Source organism: Manacus candei, unplaced genomic scaffold, assembly GCF_025592945.1.
Source record: "Manacus candei isolate 608988 ecotype Guabito, Panama unplaced genomic scaffold, ASM2559294v1 h1tg000008l, whole genome shotgun sequence".
Taxonomy (NCBI): Eukaryota; Metazoa; Chordata; class Aves; order Passeriformes; family Pipridae; genus Manacus; species Manacus candei.
In genome coordinates this window covers 7,745,232-7,765,071 of record NW_026138056.1, presented here as the reverse complement: position 1 = coordinate 7,765,071, position 19,840 = coordinate 7,745,232, and the positions used below count along the sequence as shown (strand labels likewise).

The following is a 19,840-nucleotide window of genomic DNA, read 5'->3' as shown; positions in this document are numbered from 1 at the left end:
GCAATGTTTTATCTCTTGGAGATCACAGAAAACAAAATAAAAACCCAACAAAACAAACCATGATTCGTCTCAGTATATTTAGAGATTTCAGTAAATACTGTGATGGTTCTTCCCTTGTTTGACAATAACTATACTCTGATCTTGTGGATTATGTTTTCTTCAAAGTTGGAGTTCATTTAAAACTTTATGAAAATAATGTATTAATCACTTGGACACTGAATATTCACCTTTTACTTGCCATTTTTTTACTTCAACTGTGAAGCTTAGCGTGGAACAAGGTGCTTCTCTAAAGCCCAACAATTTCTCCCCATTTCTACCTTCCAGTCTGAGAGTATCAGCTACGTGTGCTCACTAGAACCAAACTTGTCATGGGGAGAAAGAAGAAAGGAAAAAAGAAAAAGTAATACTCAAAAATCTCAGACTGAAAGATTTTGGTGCAGAGGACAATGAAGGAAAACTCAGAGATTGAGTTTTTAATAGTGATTTTTGATGTTTGTTTAGTTTGAATCTCTTTTCGTACTTTCACCAAACAAGCTTTCTTCTCATTGCAATGTGATTTTAAAAGAATAACAATAGATAAAAAAACCCCTTTAAAAGTAGTACTGTGGCTTGACTGTGTCTGTCTAATTAAAACATAGATAAAAGACTAGCCAGTGGATAAACACAAGCCATGCTCCTCTAGTTCCTGAATTATCCTGCGATCCAACTAGATCCTTTTTAGTAGCCTAGTTCCCCCACCCAAACTTCAATGCCATTTCACCTGATCGTGCGCAGCTCTGTCGGATCTCCAGGGTCTCCCTCTTTGGAGATTCCTCCAGAGTCTCCATGTTTACAGTGAAAGCTAAATGGCAGAACATAAATTCTAGTGTGCTTACTTTGACTTTTCTGTTTTGGAGCTTTTGGAAGCCGTAAATATAAAGTCTGGGTTCTAAAATGAAATAATAACAGAATACACCTCCATAGAAGACTTTTTTCCTGTGGCTGTGATACTGTATTTATCCTCTCAGATTGTGCCTGCACATGCTGTGCACCCTGTTCACTGTTTCTAGGCCTAAACTGAAAAACAGTAATTAAAGTGACCTGGCTAAAGCATTATGTTATTGCTACTGACAGTCTTGGAGAAGTGATAGATAAACCTTTTTTTTTTTCCTCTAGAAGAAAAAAAAATGCCCCCAAAATCTATACTTTTATTGACTATTAAGATTTTACTAATCAGCTACCACCGAGCACTTGTATTTTGTGTGGGTTTTGTGTAGAAAGAAAAACTGTTAAACATTATCAAAGGTTATTCCTCCTACTGAAATCAAATAAGATTTATCATTCTGCCACCTCCATTACTTTTAATAAAAAATGTTTAATTGAAGTCATATTGCTACTTCTGTGTGAACTGTTTTAGTTGTTATGAAAATCTGTAACAATCCATAAAATCTGCATTTCAGACTGCAGATGTAAAACTATGTTAACAGTTACCCAATTCAATGTTTGTACATGCACTGTTGCTCACTGTTGGACATCATCAGTCCCTGAAAAAGCTGTTAAAAATGTATCTAAACAATACAGGGTAACAAATCTGGTCCTTTGTAGATCAGCTGATATGTCAACAGTTGGGGAGTCTGGTAAATCAGTTCAGTCAAGCAAGCCAGGTTAATGCAAGGATTTTAAATACTTTGCTAGCCAGTGAAAACTGAGCCAGAACTGGGTTACAGTACGATCACGTCAGCAGCTTCTCCAGAGTCCTGAGGATTTTGTAACAAACAGCAGCATGACTGAAGCACAATTAGGGCATTTGCCTGTCCTCAGACTGGTCCAAACAGCATCTATACTCATAATGAACAGATGCAGCCTTCTATCTAGTGATGGGAGTATTCTGAAGATTCAGGCAGAAATTAACTTTCCTCTGGAAATTTTATATAAATATCATAGCACTTCTATGCTAAAAAAGCAAACCAAACCAAAACACACGTTTCTAAACCAAAATCTAATTTTTCCATAGCAAAAATTTATGGCTGGTATTCCAGCTCAAAATACCTTCAGGGATATCACTTCTTAAATACAGGGACTAATGATTCCTTCTTCATAAACACAAATGCACTTTTTAAAATTAATTAATTTAAAAGAATACATTTCTTCTTAATAAACATGTGTGACAGCCCATCTCTTTCTGCAACATGCAGGCAGGTGGATACTGGTATGTAGAGGCAGCTTCTCTTCTCTTGACAAGGACTGTGGAGGAAGCACTAGGTGGCAGGACGCTGGAGATGGAAGGTTAAAAGGAAGAGACTGGATTGGAGGAAAATGCATAAGCATGTGACAGAAAGTACAAACAATGGCCAAGAGGCAGCCTGACAGTCTGGAGAAGCAGTCAGGGCCAGCTCAGAGACTCAATAATCAGTCAAAGCACAAACCCCAGCACCCACATCACCTGTGGGCATCACCAGGAAAGGCTCAGCTCCTTACTGGCTGTTTCTCTCCAAGGTTAATGGTACTAACAGCAGTCATGACTAGTGCACAGGGGTTGAATCTCTCAGTCTTTTTCCAACACTGGGGTGTTAGATTAACTTGCCTGCCTTGAATTTTAAACATAAGTTTCTGACTACAACCACATCTCTGCATAAACTGCTCAACAAATAGTTTTAATTAATAAATTCGCAAAAATAATGACTTACAAAGACAGAGAGGTAGCTTTCTCTGCTTATTAATCTATATGTTACAAATCACTTCTAGCTGCTGTTATTAAAAAATACATCTCGACTGATAAAAGTTCATGTTTCACGTCTTTTCTGGCAACACAGGAACAAGCTATAATTTTACTTATTAAAGCTGAACTCTGTTATAATTTTGCCATTCAGAAAGCTTTGCAGTAAATTAATCACCAGAATAATTACTGGCCTGTTTCAAATCAATCTAAGGAGTAACCAAAGGTTTTTTAAAGTTGCCTTTTTTTTTTTTTTTTTTTCAGAGCACATTGTAGATTCAGATGACTGAAGAAATATTTACAAAGAATATTTTAAAAAGCATATTTTACCCCCCTCTCAGAATAAAACAAATCCCTGTCACATCTTCCCAAGGACTCCATGCCCCAGGGAGTAACACACAGCTCACCTCTTCCCTTGCACCTCCATAGACAGTTTTAGTGTGGAAAATAACAAACAGGATGTTTGCAGTTCTGTCAATAACTAGCATCTCCATCAGCACCAGGAAACGCTATTCAGATACATCTCATACATCTTTCTGGAAGTCAGAGGAGAAGGAGCAGAAACACATGTCCATGGAGAACTGAAAGGAAAGCCCCATGCAAATGCCAGCACCAGCTGAGATACCAACTTCCTCTAGTGCCTAATCCAGCCCATGCCAACCCAGGCAGTTTTACAACAGATTTTTGCCAGCTGTGTGCTAGCAGTTTGATAGCAAAAAATGCCACAGTGATGTTCATATTGTCAGTGCACTGGTTGCCACTGATAGGAGGAAAGACATTGCCACCTGGATGTCTCTCTTGCTCAAGAGAACAAGCACAAGCACTTTCTGCTTCTCCAGTTTCAAGACTCTGACATGACAAATTATTCTTTTTCTTTTTTTTTCTTCTTGTCTTTTAAATTAGCCCTATTTATTACAGAATTCTGCAGGATTACTAAAAGCAATAGTGTTTAGTAATAGGTATATTATCTGTCACAATTTACTGTAATGTAAGTAAATATGCAACTAAGTATTTTAAAACATGAAACCACAAGAAAAAATTTAATTGCAGCAGAAAGACTTCTGTCTGTTTACACACTGTGTTTGTTCAATGTGGATTTCTCTTCCCATAGTGGAGAAATGCCATGTTCATATTTAAAATCTGAAGTATTGACAAAATATTCTGAGCACATAAAGCTGTTTTGGCAAAATACGAGTGCCTGCCGTGCTGCAGCTATGAAAATGAAACAGCTCATCAATTTACCAAAAATCTGCCTACAGACGAGGCATTCTTCAGGAAACCTGATGCTTGTCTCATGCAGGAAGAAATTCTCACCATGCTAAACTCAGTGAAAAACCTCTGCTGACTTCAATAGGGTCAACTGCTAGGAGACTGACAGGGCTATCATTATGTTTCAAAATTAATCTTATGCACACGCATTCACGAATAGGAATTGTAATGGCAGAAACACTTGATGCAACAGTTATAAGGGAAGTGAAAAATTGAGAAAGAAGATTAATCTGTTACTCACAAAAAAACCTAATCTGAATAGAAGATCAAACCTTTAAAAAATTTTTTTCCTTAGCCTGTCAAAATCTCACATTTCTTCAGCTGTCTGTCACAGAGCACTGTCAGAAATGGAGATGGAATCTGCTGACTGAATTACAGTGTGGTTTCTCAGAGACTGAACCAGTAATTATTTTGAAATTACATCTACATTATTAATTACCTACTTAAAAGTATAAGCAAACCTTTGGCCTCATAGCATCTCTATAATCTTTCACAGTATAAAACTAAACAGTTTCTGATACCTGTAATTACTTACCAAAATAAAGGACTTATTTTTTATGGAAGTTTTGTTTGTAAATGTTTTATTAAAAAAAATCTTTTAATGCTATTAGTCAATACACGTGTAATAATACTTCAATAAAGTATCATGTAGTAGTATGCATTTTGGATTCAGGAATGTAATGGTTTTAACTAAATCACCAGAGCTCTGTTCTGCTCCAGTCTCTTTCAAACTGTTATTTTCTTCCAGAACTTAAACAAACTCATTCTTTGTCAAGGTACATCATCCTTAAGGCCTTGCAAACTTTTTAGTGATTGAACCAAAACAAAGATAGAGCTCAGCTTGCTTTTTGAAGACCACATTGCTTTTGAGCTTAAAAAGATGCCTGCAGTGTTCAAGCAGCTAGTGTCAAATCAGCAAGAAAGAAATCAGAGGAGAAGAAGGGGCACTTGGAAATCAAAACAGTAAAGTGCACAGCTATACCGCCTGAAATTGTATTAATCTGATCCAAAGAACTTCCTGGACTGTGGATATTTAATACAATTTGGCTTGCATGAAACATACAATCACGATTAGACAGAGAGGATTTTCTTTTTTCTTCCTGAAATCATCTACAGGATTTAGGGAATTCAATTTTCAAGGGTAACATAGTGCAGCTCTTTGGATATTGATTGGTTTCCTAAGTCCACAAGGAGATGAAGAAGGGAGAAAGGTGAGGAGGAATGCAAGGTGTCCTCGTGCCTTCTCTGTTTTATTTAGATGCCAGTACTCTCCAGCTCCCCATCCTCCAGCCCTAATGCAGCATGTGACCTAGAAATCATAAAGAGTTTCTCCTTATTTGTGTACTGTCTTTGAGTTTGCTGAGATTGCTCTCCTGTTTGCTCTCTGCTGGTAGCCTTGAGGGGGTCCGTCTTCTCAACCGGTTCCTCCTCATAATCCTGAATTTTACTGGCTGTGGTGTTGGCAACTGACTCCAAGGAGGTGCCTGCCTCCTCCAGGTGGCTGTAGCCCTTATTGCTGCTGGAAGGCTCATACTGGGAGCTCTGGGAGTCCGTCCTGGTAATGGCAGAAGGGGCTGAGGGGGGTGATTCCCCCAGATCCAGAGATTTGGAGTAGCTAGAAGATGCCTTTACCAAGAGGCTGGAGTCCAGGACCCCACTGTCAGCTGGTGACCGAGGTGGCTCAGGGAAAAGGGGACGCCTGGCATCAGGCAAGCAGCTGATGCTCTGCCGCCTGAGAACCAGCTTGTGCCTCCTTGTCCCACAGCCTCCCTCGATGTGGCTGCTGCTGAGGTTGGTTAGGCTCAGTTCAAACTCTCCCCGAGGGATCTCCTGGGCTCCCCGCTCACCAGGTGGTCTCCGCCAGTCTCCCACTCTGCTGCCTGACCCCAAGGGCAGGAGGGCAAAAGCGCTCAGTGAGGAGCCAATGATGGAGCTGGCTGTGCTGCACTGGTCGCAGCTCTCTGGTGGGCTGCAGGGAGGGCTGGTGACAGTGTGGCCAGCAAGGGCAGCACGCTCCTGGCAGATGCTGTACACGGCCTCAGCCAGGCTGGGTGGCTGTGGTGGGGGGCAGAAGGAGGAACGTCGTGGTGAGGATGCCAGATCTGGCGGGGAAAGGGAGACACCCAGTCCCGGTGGCCAGGAACTCTTGGCCAGCATGGCTGCAGCACCCAGGCCTTCACCACCAGGCTTTAGCTCCAGGCCACGCGACTGCATGTAGTTGACAAAGCCGTTGAGAGGGGCCGAGGGCGGGGTGCCTCCATCCTTGGCCCGCAGGCTGTGGGCATCGATGACGGTGGAATAGAGGTCACGCAGGTTGATGATCTTGGTCTTCTTGTCGCGGTTCTCGTGCAACACCGCATTGGCGCAGATGAAGAGGAAGATGCCAATGCCCATGATGAGAGGGCCCAGCACCTTCAGCTTGTCTGAATGCAAGTAGCTTGAGAAAAGACGGAAAAGGAAACCCACTGAGGCCTGGGGGGACGAGGAAGTCGGGGGGGACTGCAAAGACCCACTGGTAGTCGTAGTGGTGGAGGTATTGGCTCTGGGGGGTGACTCTGGATGGATCCCTGCTTGTGCCCCTTCCTGGCTCTGGGAGTGGTTCTTGGGAGTGACACCTTGTGGTGCTAGGTGTCTGCCCACACTGACACTGCCTTCTCTGTACACCTGGCTGGGCTTTGGCCAGTAGCCCACCACAGCCAAGGCGATGCCCACCAGCAGTACCAGGATGCCACAGAGGGCAATGAGCCCTGAAAGGGAGCACAGCTTGAGCTTGCCTTTCACCACAACCACGTCGTTCTTGCGCTTCTTTTTGGCCTTGCGTTTGCGTTTGGGGACTTGGCTTTGGGGCCGCAAGGGGTCCTGTTTCCTAGCCGAGATCCTCAGGAGGCCTCCAGTGGCGATCATGGCTGGCTACCAGCGCACTGCCCCCTACGGCCACTCCAGCTCCTGCAATGAAAGGGAGAAGAGGATGAGGACCAAGGACAGACCCACAGCACAAGAGATACCTCTGTCTACTCTTCCTCCTTAAAAAATCCTGCTAATTAAAACCCTGAAAAAGTGGGACAGGAGTTGACATCAACAGGCAGATCTCCCTTGCCCACACAGCTCCTGTGAGTGAGAAAGAGACAGGCAGACTGACAGCATCAAAGCAGCCACGGGCCCCACTCTGCTCTTGCCAAACAGCTAATTAATTTCTTTAGACTCCAGGTAAATGACAGAGACAGTGGTATCAGCTAGTGTAAACAAACAAAAAAATTATCTCTCTGGTCTCAGAGGGAGTTTGCAAAGCACCAGAGCTCAGAGGATGTCGAGCCCCACTCTCTAATACGCTCTGGGGTTACATGCACACTGACTGTAGTTAGTGACATCATGCAGGTTTGAGTGGGATGGGGGAAAGAAAAGCAGGAAGGCAGTATACTTGATCTATAGATACCATTTGTTTCATTACGCTACTTACACACAACTGGAGGGAGGGTTAAACATATTACTTGTCTTGCTTAAATGAGTGGGAAAGGAATTACTGTAAAATGCACAAGGGAAACACATTCACCGGAAAGTGGTGCCCTGTGAAAGTTTTTTCCTAGCCATTTGCACTTGATCTGCAATATTACAGAAATTCATCTCCCGCCTGTGGTCCAGAGGTATCCCTAGTTTGGGAATATGTGCAATGCTCCAGGTAACTGTTATGTAACGCCGATGAATTCATCCCTCACCCCCTCCTGCCCTCAGAAAAGAGAGATGGTGGCTGGCAGGTAAGAGATGCCAGGTCAAATACTATTAAAAAGAGGAGTGAACCCTTGCAAGTCACCCGGGGAAACCATAAGGAGTGCTTGCAGGGAAACTGGTGGGGGACTAAAAATTGAGCATTTGCGGTTTTTTGTCTTACTGGAACATCAGAAGTCATCTCTATGTTCCAGTGATCTGAGCTATAAACGACAGCATGTAGGAGAAATTCCTGCACCGTTGCAATTCTTTTGGAACCTATTTCTTCATGCTACCGAGGAGCAGGATCCCCTCCCTCCTTTCTCTTTCTGAGCGTCCTATTATTTTTGTTTTGAGAGGCAAAAGATGACAGCACTGAATACGACTCACAAAGTTCAATTAATTGCACTGAAAGGCGATTAAGTAAGCACCTAAAAAAAAAATAAACCTTAAAACCTTGCTCCTTTTCCCCTGTTCAGCCTTTAAATCTCATCTCTTTTCTGTTCAAATGCCAGATTTACCACATATGCAGTAATATTGTGTCCCATTTACTCTGTTTGTATTTTCCCCAGAAAAAAAGATGGGTGTTGTCAGCAAGGACGTCGTTAAATTACTCTCCGAGGTGCTGCACGCTCAAAACAAAGAGCAGATTTCTCTTTCCTATCGCTGAACTGTTTATCAAAAAAAAAAAAAAGAAAAAAAAGAAAAAAAGAGAAAGCATTGTGTTGATGCAAAAGTGTAATTATCGGGGCATGCTTTGTTTTAATTGACGATTCCTTGATCTCATTTTCTGCTCCCCACTAGCCAGCTGCCCGTCTCCTCTCCACGGCGATAACAGATGGTCATCAGCTCCGAGGAACGCTCCCAGTCCGGCATCTCCTGGCACTTAGTTTCGGCGACGGCGAGAGCAGCGTTCGGCAGGAGAAGGAGGGCACGGTCAAGCGGCCGCAGTGCCATGAAACCATCCAGCCGGGACCCGCGGGGGCTGGAGCCACATCCCGCACGAATGGACCGCGACCCCCCCCCCCCCATCCACTCCCATCCCGCCGCCGCTGCCTGCTCCTGGGAAGAGCCCGCAAGCACCACCACGACCTTGCCCGGTAAAGCCCAAATACAGCTCTGACAGTGCTAACAGGACCCGAGCTAACCCCTTCCCCCTGGGGGTTCAGACACAGGGCTCGCCGGGCTCCTGCTGCCGCCAGCGCCGGCACCAGCCCCCGGGGCTCGCTGGCCGCCGCTGGCTCCGGCCCGTCCGGCCCCGCAGCTCCCGCCGTCTCGGCAGGGCGCCGAGCCCCGCCGGGCGGCCGCCCCGGGGACGTCGGTCGGGGGGTCGGCGGCGGACGGAGTACCCGGGCGGCCGCGGTCACTTACCGGGGAGGGCCGGGGAGAAGTCCGCGCGGGGAGCGGACGAGCCGCCGCGGGGAAGAAACTTTCCTGCCCGAGCGGGCATCCCCGCCCCGCCGCCGCTCACGGCCCCGGGCGGGCGGGCGGCGGGGCTGGGCCGAGCGCCGGGCGCTCCCTCGGCCCCGCCGCGGCCGGCCGCCTCAGAGAGCTCGGCGGGAGCGCAGCCCCCTCACCGTGCCGCATCCTCCCCGCCGCGGGGCCACCCCCCGCGGCAGCGCGCCCGCCCTCCCGGCGGAGCCACCGCCGCCGCCGCCCGTGCCGGTGCCGGTGCCGCCGCTGCGGGCGGTGCGCGGCTCCGCGGCTGCCGGCCGGACCCGGCACCGTTGCCAAGCGACGGGAGCCGTGACACAGGGAAATTGCGGCAGGGCGGCCGTGCCCGCCACCCCCGCCACCTTCGCACCTGCGGCCGCCGCCGCCGCCACGCCCCGGCGGCCCCGCCCGCGCCGGCCCCGCCCCGATCGCCACGACAACCCTCGGGATCCTCTCCACCTCCAAGTAATGTCTTGGCAGCCTCAGGCTCGGCTACCTCACCTTTGGTGTTTCCCCCCCCTACCCAGGTTTGCCTTAATGCCTAGGGACAAAGTCAAGAGGCGGGTGGAAAGGTAAAGCAAGAGGACGAGGAACAAAGTGGCAGCTGAGATCCATCAGTGGTGTCACCCAGACCCTCTAGGTTGCAGCAGAGACGGGGGAAACAGTGTTCTCTTTTGAGTTACTTCGTGAAAACCGATTAAATTGAAGCTATCACCTAAGTGAGACATAATCTAACACGTCCCGTCACACTGCCACACTTATTCTGAGGAGGAGATTGCTGCTGATTGCTTTAGTCAAGTCTTGTTACAGGTCCACCATGATCTGGAAAGGCAAATCTCTGGCAGCTATATCAGTAAGTACAGAAAACTCATCCTGTGGCTTGGGTTTGCTCCCTAATGTACCTAGCAGGCTTTGCTGGGGTGGATAGACTGAAAAACTGCTGTTTTGAACAGTAGTCTTAGAATTCTTTTGAAGCTGGACTGTGACCTAGTCTGTGCAAAACCTCTACGTGACCTCTTGTGTGGAAAGTCTGTGGGTAAAATAGTCTGACAGAAACTGAAGGGCAATAAAGAAAATTGTTATGGTGTCAAATGGTGTTTTTAAAACTAAAGGATCCAACACAGATTGGGAAAAATCATGAGAGATTATGCACATTCAGTTAAATTGTATATATTCCAACCTCAACAATTCTGCCTTTCTATGTTCACCCAGACCATGCTATTTTGTGTCTTTCACTGCAACCATCAGTGCCTGGTTTGAGAACAAACAAATCCTAAAGCTGTACATACGCATTTTAATGTCATTTGCAGTTTGTCTCAGCAAAATATTTGGGACACATTTATTTTAGTACATATATAATTTTTAGTTATGCAACAGGCTTGAAATTTAAGATTTATTATTTAAGAACTTCTTTTAAACATGTGCTTTGAACAGTCTCAATGAACCTGAGTCTTCTGACATTCAGTAATTTGCTTTGTGTTCAGCCCAGACTATCAGAGAAAACCAAACATATCACATCTGTTTCCACTGGAGACCTGTATCGCATCAATAATGCAGCATCACCAGACTCTCCCTGAAAGGCTCTTCTGCTAGAGAAAGAGGAAGAACAAGAGTAATTTTTTTAAAGGGCAAAGAGCTCTTTTCCCTGTCTGAGTCATATTTTCTATTTCTGTCAAACTAAACCATTCTATTTAGCTATCTTCTTTATACAACAACCTTTTTTCCCATATTTTCATTGCTAAATGTGTTGTAGGTGAGGGCAAATCCTGGAAAACAAGAAATACGTTCTTGGATGAAAAGCTGCCAAAGGTGTTGTTCCACGGCAGCTATCAACGTAATCTTAATTTGCTCTGCATGGTAAGGACCAGTTGTACAATGGCAGGCTGAATCCGTTAGAGCAAGTTATTTTGCAAAGTTGCATATCCCTACCTATCCTGCAGATTCTTCTTCTTGTTTAAAATAAAGCATTGGGAGCTCTAATGAAACTTTTTTTTTATTTTCAGTTGATATGGATTTTTGTGTTCCCAGAAGTGGAGTGGTTGCAAAAGGTAGCTTTCCTAATGGTCTGATTTACCGGTTGCCAGAGTGAATTTGTACCTGTGTTTGCATCAACTACTGAGCACTGATGACAGGCTCAGCTCCTGCCTTACTTGCATTACTTTCTACATTATGCTGTGCATTTATCATTAAACTGGGGTGAATATAAATGTTTGGAATTGCAAAGAGGTTATTGGAGCTGAGTTTTCTTTCTTCTTTCCCATTCCCTTTTCTTTTTTTTCCTTTCTCTTTCCCTTTTTCATGTTCTCCTCTCCTCTCCTCTCCTCTCCTCTCCTCTCCTCTCCTCTCCTCTCCTCTCCTCTCCTCTCCTCTCCTCTCCTCTCCTCTCCTCTCCTCTCCTCTCCTCTCCTCTCCTCTCCTCTCCGAACCTCTCCGAACCTCTCCGAACCTCTCCTCTCCTCTCCGAACCTCTCCTCTCCTCTCCTCTCCGAACCTCTCCTCTCCTCTCCGAACCTCTCCTCTCCTCTCCGAACCTCTCCTCTCCTCTCCTCTCCGAACCTCTCCTCTCCGAACCTCTCCTCTCCGAACCTCTCCTCTCCTCTCCGAACCTCTCCTCTCCGAACCTCTCCTCTCCTCTCCGAACCTCTCCTCTCCGAACCTCTCCTCTCCTCTCCGAACCTCTCCTCTCCGAACCTCTCCTCTCCTCTCCGAACCTCTCCTCTCCGAACCTCTCCTCTCCGAACCTCTCCTCTCCATATATCTATATAAAAATCACTAATTTTTAAGCATATGCTTGCTTTTGTTATGTTGTTTGAGCATAAGATGGTAACCTTCATCTGGGTCCTTCTGGGGATGTGCTTCAAAACAACGCCATGATTTTTAGTATATGCACTTGAATCTGTTCTACTCCAGACTGGCTGGGTATGTCAGGCCTTATCCAGGAGATATGTAGCCAGGTAAATATATCTCAGCCCTCAACAGGCCCAAGGTCCAGAAACAATTCAAAAGACAACCCAAAGTACTTGGTGTACTTCTATGAAATACTGTAAGATCTATGGGTTCCAGGCATGGACATGCAGTTCCCAGTGTAGAGACCCTACAAAACAGAGAGAAGGCCCTTTCTCAAATCTGAGCACCAGATTAAAAGCATAAATATGAAAAGGATTTTTAGAGTAGTATTAAAAGCATGAGAGAGATTTTACATAGTTTTCAGGTTCCACCCAGTGATTTTTCTTTACAATTTCCCAGACACAGAGTAACAAAAGTATGGAATGGCCATTGACATCCTAATTTACACCCTGCTAGCAGAATGAGTTCCAGTCATAGCAGTAGCTCTAGCCTGAAAGCCCGTTTTATTTATAGCTTATTTAGCTATTTTTATATGGCTAATATATTACATTAATAAAAATAAAAGCTGATGTACATTTTGTACATATACTTCACAGTATAGTGTGCTAAATGCCAAGGTTTCCTGAGTCTTTATTGCTGGAATTCGTAGCTTCATCTTATTCAATAGCTAGGAAAGTTATAAGAGCATTACTCCAAGTGATCACTTCATATACTTTGTCTGCTTATTTGTTTGTTACCCATGCCAGCATAAATTCCAATATGATTAATTTTGGAGACTCTGGTATGATTAATACTGGAGACTGTGGTACAATTAATGGTCATTTGATAACCAGTGCAGAGGAAAAGAGGAGCATTGTGAACGAACTAAGAGAAATCACCTTCACTGAGAAAATATATGTTAGAATTCCACACAGACCCACATCAAACACAGTGAATCTGCATTGTGTATTAGATTCTCAATCTTATTTGATATGTGGTAGAATCAGAGGCAACTTTTCTTTTTGTTATGTAGCAAGCCTGAGTCTAGATAATCCACTGAAAGTGAATGGCAATTTGCATGTCCGGTCTTCTTTCAGAATTAGTTATAGCAGACATACACATTGCTGGGAACATTTGCCTGGGTGAAGGCAATACACAGCCATGAAATCTGGTGATTGAAAGGTAAAGGGAATGAATGCTTTCATATGAACAAGCTATTTCATAAAAAGAAGAAAAAAAAAAGCATGGAACTGCCGCTTCAGTTTTTACTCATTCTCCATTAATAGATTTTTTTTTATTTTTGAGGCATTAGTGACACTAACCACTTTATAAATATATGTATTTTTAATTGACATTTTGCAAAAGGCTTGAAACCAGAGGAGACTGAATGTGAAGTGCTCCTGGGTCAGTTGTGACATATTGCAGGAAGTCTGTGCTGGTCACACCTGCAGGTTATGAATCATGCTCAGGGGCATATGTCAATCAGTTTCTTTTAGATGTTTTGTTCATGACTTCTCAGATGGTTTAAAAAGAAACAGGAACCATTCAGCCATGTTATTTGCCTTCACTTTTGATTTGTTGATACAAGGCAACTACAAATAACTGCAAAAAATTCTGTGTTCTGTATTCATGGACACAAAACTGCATAAAGGCCAATCAAGAACACTTGCCAAACTGTTCACCTGGAAGGGAAGACCAGTGCAGTACTTCCCTCAAAAAATTGGAATTACTTCTTTTTTAAATTTATTTTTTCATGTTGTTCTCCTTCCAGTTTCCTCATTGCTGTATGATATAAGCTCTTTTAGATGGGGGCCATCCCAAAGAAACAATGAGATATCTGTAAGCTATATCAGTACAACTGTTTCATGATTAGAACCTTCATATTTTTTTAACATTTTTGTTGTCTATTTGAAGGTCCACAGAAAATTACGTGAGCATGTATTTTGTAAGACAAGTTCACAAAATAGCTTATTTTATCTTCAAGCCTCAGAAATAGTATGTGGAGTCACTGGAATGGCACTAGTCTATGAGAAATAATGATGAAGTAGGTTGGACAGAGGGTTGAAAATATATTTTATTATAAACTATATTGAAAGTACACTACGTGCATGCCAAAACACTTGTGGTAGCAGGGGAACATTAGAATGCACCAATAACACATGGCTCCTGCTGTCTTTTTTTTTTCATCTAGGGCAGTAAGTGCCAGAGAGATTTTTAGCCTTGGTAATTTAAAATTGTAAATGTTCAAAAATAAACTTGATACCAGCATGTTTACAACTCTGTGCAAAGGTTTTTTTCATCAAGGAGAAAGATGCTCATGCATTGCTCATTGCAAGTCCAGACACCAGAGAGTTCTGGCGATATGAAAACAGCTCAACTAAGAAGTAGTCAGGGAGGAATGGTGAGCAGTTTGCCTCCTCCACGTGGGGACAGGACATCTAAGAAGTGGAGTTAGTCCACCCAGTCCATGCACTGGGTTAGTCAACCACAAGCAGCCACCGTTACAGAGAGCCTGACTATATTACAGATCTTCTACAACTTTAATTATATCAGTTTTTCCCCCTCTTTCTTGCAGACGTACCTGCTGTTTCCCAGCATATCCTCAGGCTGCTGGGGAGCAGAGCTGTCTTTTCATTACACAAAATGCACATTGTCAGCATCAGTTGAGGAAATCCCTGACTGGTCTTGTGAGACATTGGAACAAAGCAAGCAAGCATAATCATACTTAGAATTAATAATAATATGACTTGCAGCAATCTGCATGAAAACAGTCTATCAGTCAGGAGAATAAAACAGTGATTGCATCCTTCCCTTTGAAGAGAAGATTCTTCTCAGACCAGCACTCACCACATACTTACATACTCGTGCAGTTTGGTAGGTGTTTTGCCCTACATTATTAAAGGATTAACTTGGCATTTAATAAATTGAAACTATCACAGTATCTTTTTTATATGCTGTCAAGAGAGAAATTTTTTACCTGTTTTTTATTTTGTCATTTTCCTTGAAACCTGCAATCAGTTTTCGCTCTATATTAGACACCTGATCATTACTTTGGAAAGACCACAAACTAGTGTAGAGTACTCATCCAATAGAAATAGTTTTTGCAGACTATTAACACATTTTGCCTTGATGAGTTGTGAATACCCTTAAAGCTCTATGCTTCACTGCTATCAATATGAGGGTGATACAAGATCTGCTCAAAACTCATGGTCAAATTTACCCAAGATTTAATGGTACATCTTGAGAACATAAAGGAACTCTCTTCCTCTGTTGGAGGAACCCCTGCATTGCCACCTTGTCACTTGTTTCTGCCAAGTCTTTTACAGCTTCTCTATAGAGAAGGGTGTTTAATGTAAAGTCAATAGCACATCTTAGAGCACATCTTAAATGTGCTAGGTACTGTTACTAACCAGCATAGGTGTGAACAGCCTGTGGGTTTCTTGTGTGCAATAGCACCTAAACCCTTTCTAGGCTTAGGGTAGCGCAAAAGTGAATTGTAGAGCTCTTTGAGCTTCAACATGCTCTGGACCCAAGGGCCTGGGTCAGCATGCTAGTATATTTTCTCTTCAGTCACACTTGAATTGTGTTTTGAATTATTCTAATTGTCAAAAGTAGCACAGGATATTTTCATAAACAACAGTGAGTTTTGCCCTAAAGTTGTAGAAGGGTGATTTAACAGTGATCAGTAGGTGTTAAGTCCTAAAAGTAGACAGTAAAAACAGCTCGTTTTCAGGACCAGAACTTGAACTCTTTAATTATACTACACTTAGGGACTCAGATTGTAGGCCATTGATTATTAAATATAATTCATAGCACTTTGCATAGAGGACTTGATTGTTATTCTTTTGGTATACATGACACACTTTGTACATCTGCTTTGATTTTAAATGTTACTGTTGCAACATTCAGTTATTTTAATCAAATACCTGGTATTACAGTAATCGTTCTCAACCAGATTTGTAACTTTAAAGGTAAATAAAGTACAAGTTGCTAAATTGCTTTTTTGCATTGATACAAGTGAGCTAAATTTACAGAATAAAGTAGATCTACAGGAAGCATGTTTTTGCCAAAACCAGGGAATATTCGCAGCAGAAAGCCAATAGAAATCTTATTTTCTTTACTATCAGAAAGGTTACCATGAAAGAGTGAAGAAGAATAAATGAAAGAGAATTAGTAACATCACGTCTGCTAACTGTTCTTTTGCTTTCATTACTGCACAACTCCCTTTCTTTAAATTTAAAGAGAAAAGGCAAGGGTGCCTTTTAATTGTGCAGGATATAATGATGTTGCTTGCACTGGTCTTTTCAACACTCCCTCTGGGGTAGGTTATGACCTAGTTAATCTATATATCTGAAGAAAAAACAATTGACTTGCTATAAAGTTTCACCAGAGATACCAAAAGGAAAATCTGACCTGTGGGTACTGGGAGATTATGCATGTGAATAAAGCAACAAGGCTTCAACCCCAAATGTCGAGCACTAACTGTATTGTTTATGTAGTGAGGTAGGAGCTTTGGGAGCTTCTATAGGCTTGAATGTTCCTGAAAACCACAGATATTCCAGGCAGGAGAAAATGCATGCCTCATCTTGTGATGCAGAACATAGCTGATTTTCAGTCTGTTCTCTAACCTTAGTTATTTTTAGAGGGTTATTTGGTTGAGTTTTGTTTATAGATATTTATAGTGCAGATAAGGTAATTGTGCCCTAAAGCACTCGAAGAGACAGAACCTGAAATAATATTTGGCTTTCCTGAAATTTATTTGGGATTACATTTGGCTGTTGAACAGAAGGATGGGAAGGGCCTTTTCATATTCTTTTTCCTCCTTGCTTGTTTGAATATTTTGGATGTGAAATGAAGCTTGTCATGCATGCTGGTTAAAAAGCCTCAATGTCTCCATTTATTATGCATTCTTTTTTTGGTGAATGCTTATTACTCATGCATAGCCAGGAGTATGAGGATCACAGATGCATTAGGAACTGTTTATTTAACTTTTAACTAACCAATCAGAGCTGAAGAAAATATTATACAGGTATTTCCAAGTAATATCTGTAGGTATAAATCAGTACATGGCAAAACAAGTTACTGCCTGTATCAGAGCTTCTGACGAGGTCTCAGCCACAGTGAGAGCGCTTACATTCTTTGTTACTTTAGCTGTTCTTAAGTGTTCTCAGCACAAAAGGCCGTGTCAGCTCCTGTCTCAAATATAACATATTCCATCTCAAGTGGGTGGAATTTATCTCACCTAACTTCAGAAGGCTATGACAAGCCTACATCACTTCTAGACTAATGACAGATCTGGTCTTCTGTTGGAGCAGCAGTTTGAAGGGAGCAGTTTTCTGCAATTACCTGTTTCCTCCTAGTGATTATAGAAGAACTTGAAGTCTGGGTTTTCATGTTGCAGATTTTCATACTGCAGACTTTTCCCTCTGCTTACTTGTACTGTTGACATGATTTCCTCTAGAGCATTTTTACTTTAATATCATGAGAGTTCAGCAAAGTACTATATCTCAAGGTCTTGTTTGATATATTTCTATTCTGCATCTCATAATGCTTTCTACATCACAATATCTAGCTATTTATACCCTTCAACGACTTCATGCATCTCTTTTTATTTACTTATGGATTAGTTTAGTACTTAGTTTAGTACTTAATTTAGTACTTACTAAACTTCAAGTAATGGCTCTAAATTCAAAGACTGGTGAATGAAAGCTTAAATCTTAACTGTCTTAACTTTAGATTTTGGTATTTACATGACTATGTATGCCCTTTCTCAGCAGGAAGGTAGACAATATCAACTCAGTTAACTGCATCTTGAAAAGAATCTATTGCTTTGCTTAAAGGAGAACTCATCTCTTGGGACTTCCTGGTGACAAGATCTCCATCTGAGCATCATTACCTGTCTCCCAAAGACAGGCTGGTTCCCAAGGCTCCCATTACTGCACCTTTCCTAGAGGTACCCCGTAACACAGAGGGTAATGCTGGCTTGCAGTTAGTATGAGTATTTGTTCTCCGTATATCAAGAAAACATGCTCTTCCTCAGTCTGGATATAGAGATAAAACCCTGGCTCCCTTTTTTGTCCCTCTGTGGTTAATGCTTCTTTGTCTCAGATATAACATAGAAGAGAGGCTGAGTTTTTAGTTTGGGTTTGTGGTTGGTTTTTGGTGTTTTGCTTTGGGTTTTTTTTTCCACTTCCACTTTTTAAAAAGTTTCTCGCTACTAATGGTAGGAAAAGTTCTTATTAAGCACATGAGACATGTCAAATGACATCAAGTACAAAATTGATCCATTGAGTTCAGTATTGTCTGAACCTAACCTATTGTTTTAACCTAAAGGGTAAAACTGTGTTGTATTGTTTTCCCTTCCCCTGCAAGTACTAAAATGGTAGAGTCAACAATCTGACAACAAGTGAACTAATGAATGTTTGAAATTGCCAAATTGGCAATTTCCTCTAAACCTGTTAAATAAAAAGACTTTTTAAAATCAACTATTGGTTAATTGTTTTTGATTTGGGTAGTTTATTACATCAACTGAATAACTGTCCCTCCCCCATCCTAAAAATGCTCATGGAGCTCATCTGGACGCAGATTTACCCTGTCTCGCACATCAGCCTGTGAGTGACTAAGGCAAAGATGTTGAGGAATTGATACTATCATTTGAAGTCTAGGTGAAGTTACACCTAACAGCTCATAAACAGTTGGTTTTTCAATTTATTTAATTGAAATACAGAATAATGGAGCAAGGCTGGTTTGGATACACTTTCTGATGGATTCTGGAAATGGGAATGTACTAGTTCATTAAACAGCTGCGTTGCAAGAAAATTAAGCTGATATGGGTTCTTTATCGATGGAAGTAAAGACAAATGTCTTTGCATTATTTGAGAATAAAGGGATGCAAAAAGACTATTTGAGCAAGGAAAACTCATCAGACAATATTAAACTCTGTGGTGACAAGATACTGTGATGGATTTCTATCCTCCAGGGCTTTGTGCAGATATTTTATAGTTAGTGATAAAATAGTGGGATACTTAGCATTTATAGTAGGGTAGTCTGGGGAACCAGTGGAAGAGATAAAAAATTTCTTTTATCAACTCTTCATTAATTGATGTGAAAAAATCAGGGAATGGATTTTGTTCCTATTCATACCTGTGTAAATCTTCAGTACTACCTCAATAATGATGAAATTGATGTAACCAAAGGTGGTCTTTGCATTTCAGACAAGTGAATCTCAAAACCTGTATGCTGTTAGTTTACTTCTTGTAACATCTTTTGTAATTTATTTTACCTAAAGGATAGCTTAAAATGTTGTATGTGGATCTACACACCACTCTAAAGTCCTGCCTAGGATGAAACAAATTTAAATACGAAACCAAATGAACTGAGGTTATTTTAAGTGGACATTGACATATTGATGAATAATAGATGAAATAAACCTCTGTGTGGGCTATAACCACCCAAAAATGTTGAACGTTTGAGGCCAAATTTCTAGAAGAGATTAGAAGATGAATGTATGGTTCCTCTCTAACCAAACCTGTGGATCGAATAAAGCCTTTCTACCCCCTGGCACTGACAGGCCACATTCATCTGCAAGAAAGCCCAGGGAGACCCACCCTGTTATGAGACCCACAGTGTCGCATGATCGTGATATATTACGGTCATCCTAAATCTTCTGCCACTGTAGTATGGCAGCAAAGTTTATTTTAACATTGGCTGTGCTGCTCTGTTGAAGTGTTGTCAGTGAAGCTGCAGAGAGTTCATGACATGGGAAGTGACCGGTTTCTGCCTTGTTCTTCCAATGGTAATCTACTCATTTCAATGCATCAGCATGAAGATATAACGAGGGTATCATGGAACTGGCAATTTCTAATCCCACTCTCACATTTGTCTGAAGCTGTAGCTGTTAGCCCTCACTCATAG

At 42.4% G+C, this 19,840-nt stretch overlaps 1 protein-coding gene across 1 annotated transcript; it reads right to left on the bottom strand.

Annotated features, from left to right (window-relative positions):
• Positions 1–2,155: 2,155 nt before the first annotated feature.
• On the bottom strand, positions 2,156–9,179 carry TMEM200C (transmembrane protein 200C). The gene is made up of 2 exons (XM_051773572.1): positions 9,038–9,179; positions 2,156–6,910 (listed from the first exon to the last, which is right to left on the bottom strand). The coding sequence occupies exon 2, from the start codon at positions 6,866–6,868 to the stop codon at positions 5,219–5,221; it is 1,650 nt and encodes a 549-aa protein (XP_051629532.1). The 5' UTR covers positions 6,869–6,910; positions 9,038–9,179; the 3' UTR covers positions 2,156–5,218.
• Between the last annotated feature and the right edge of the window lie 10,661 nt (positions 9,180–19,840).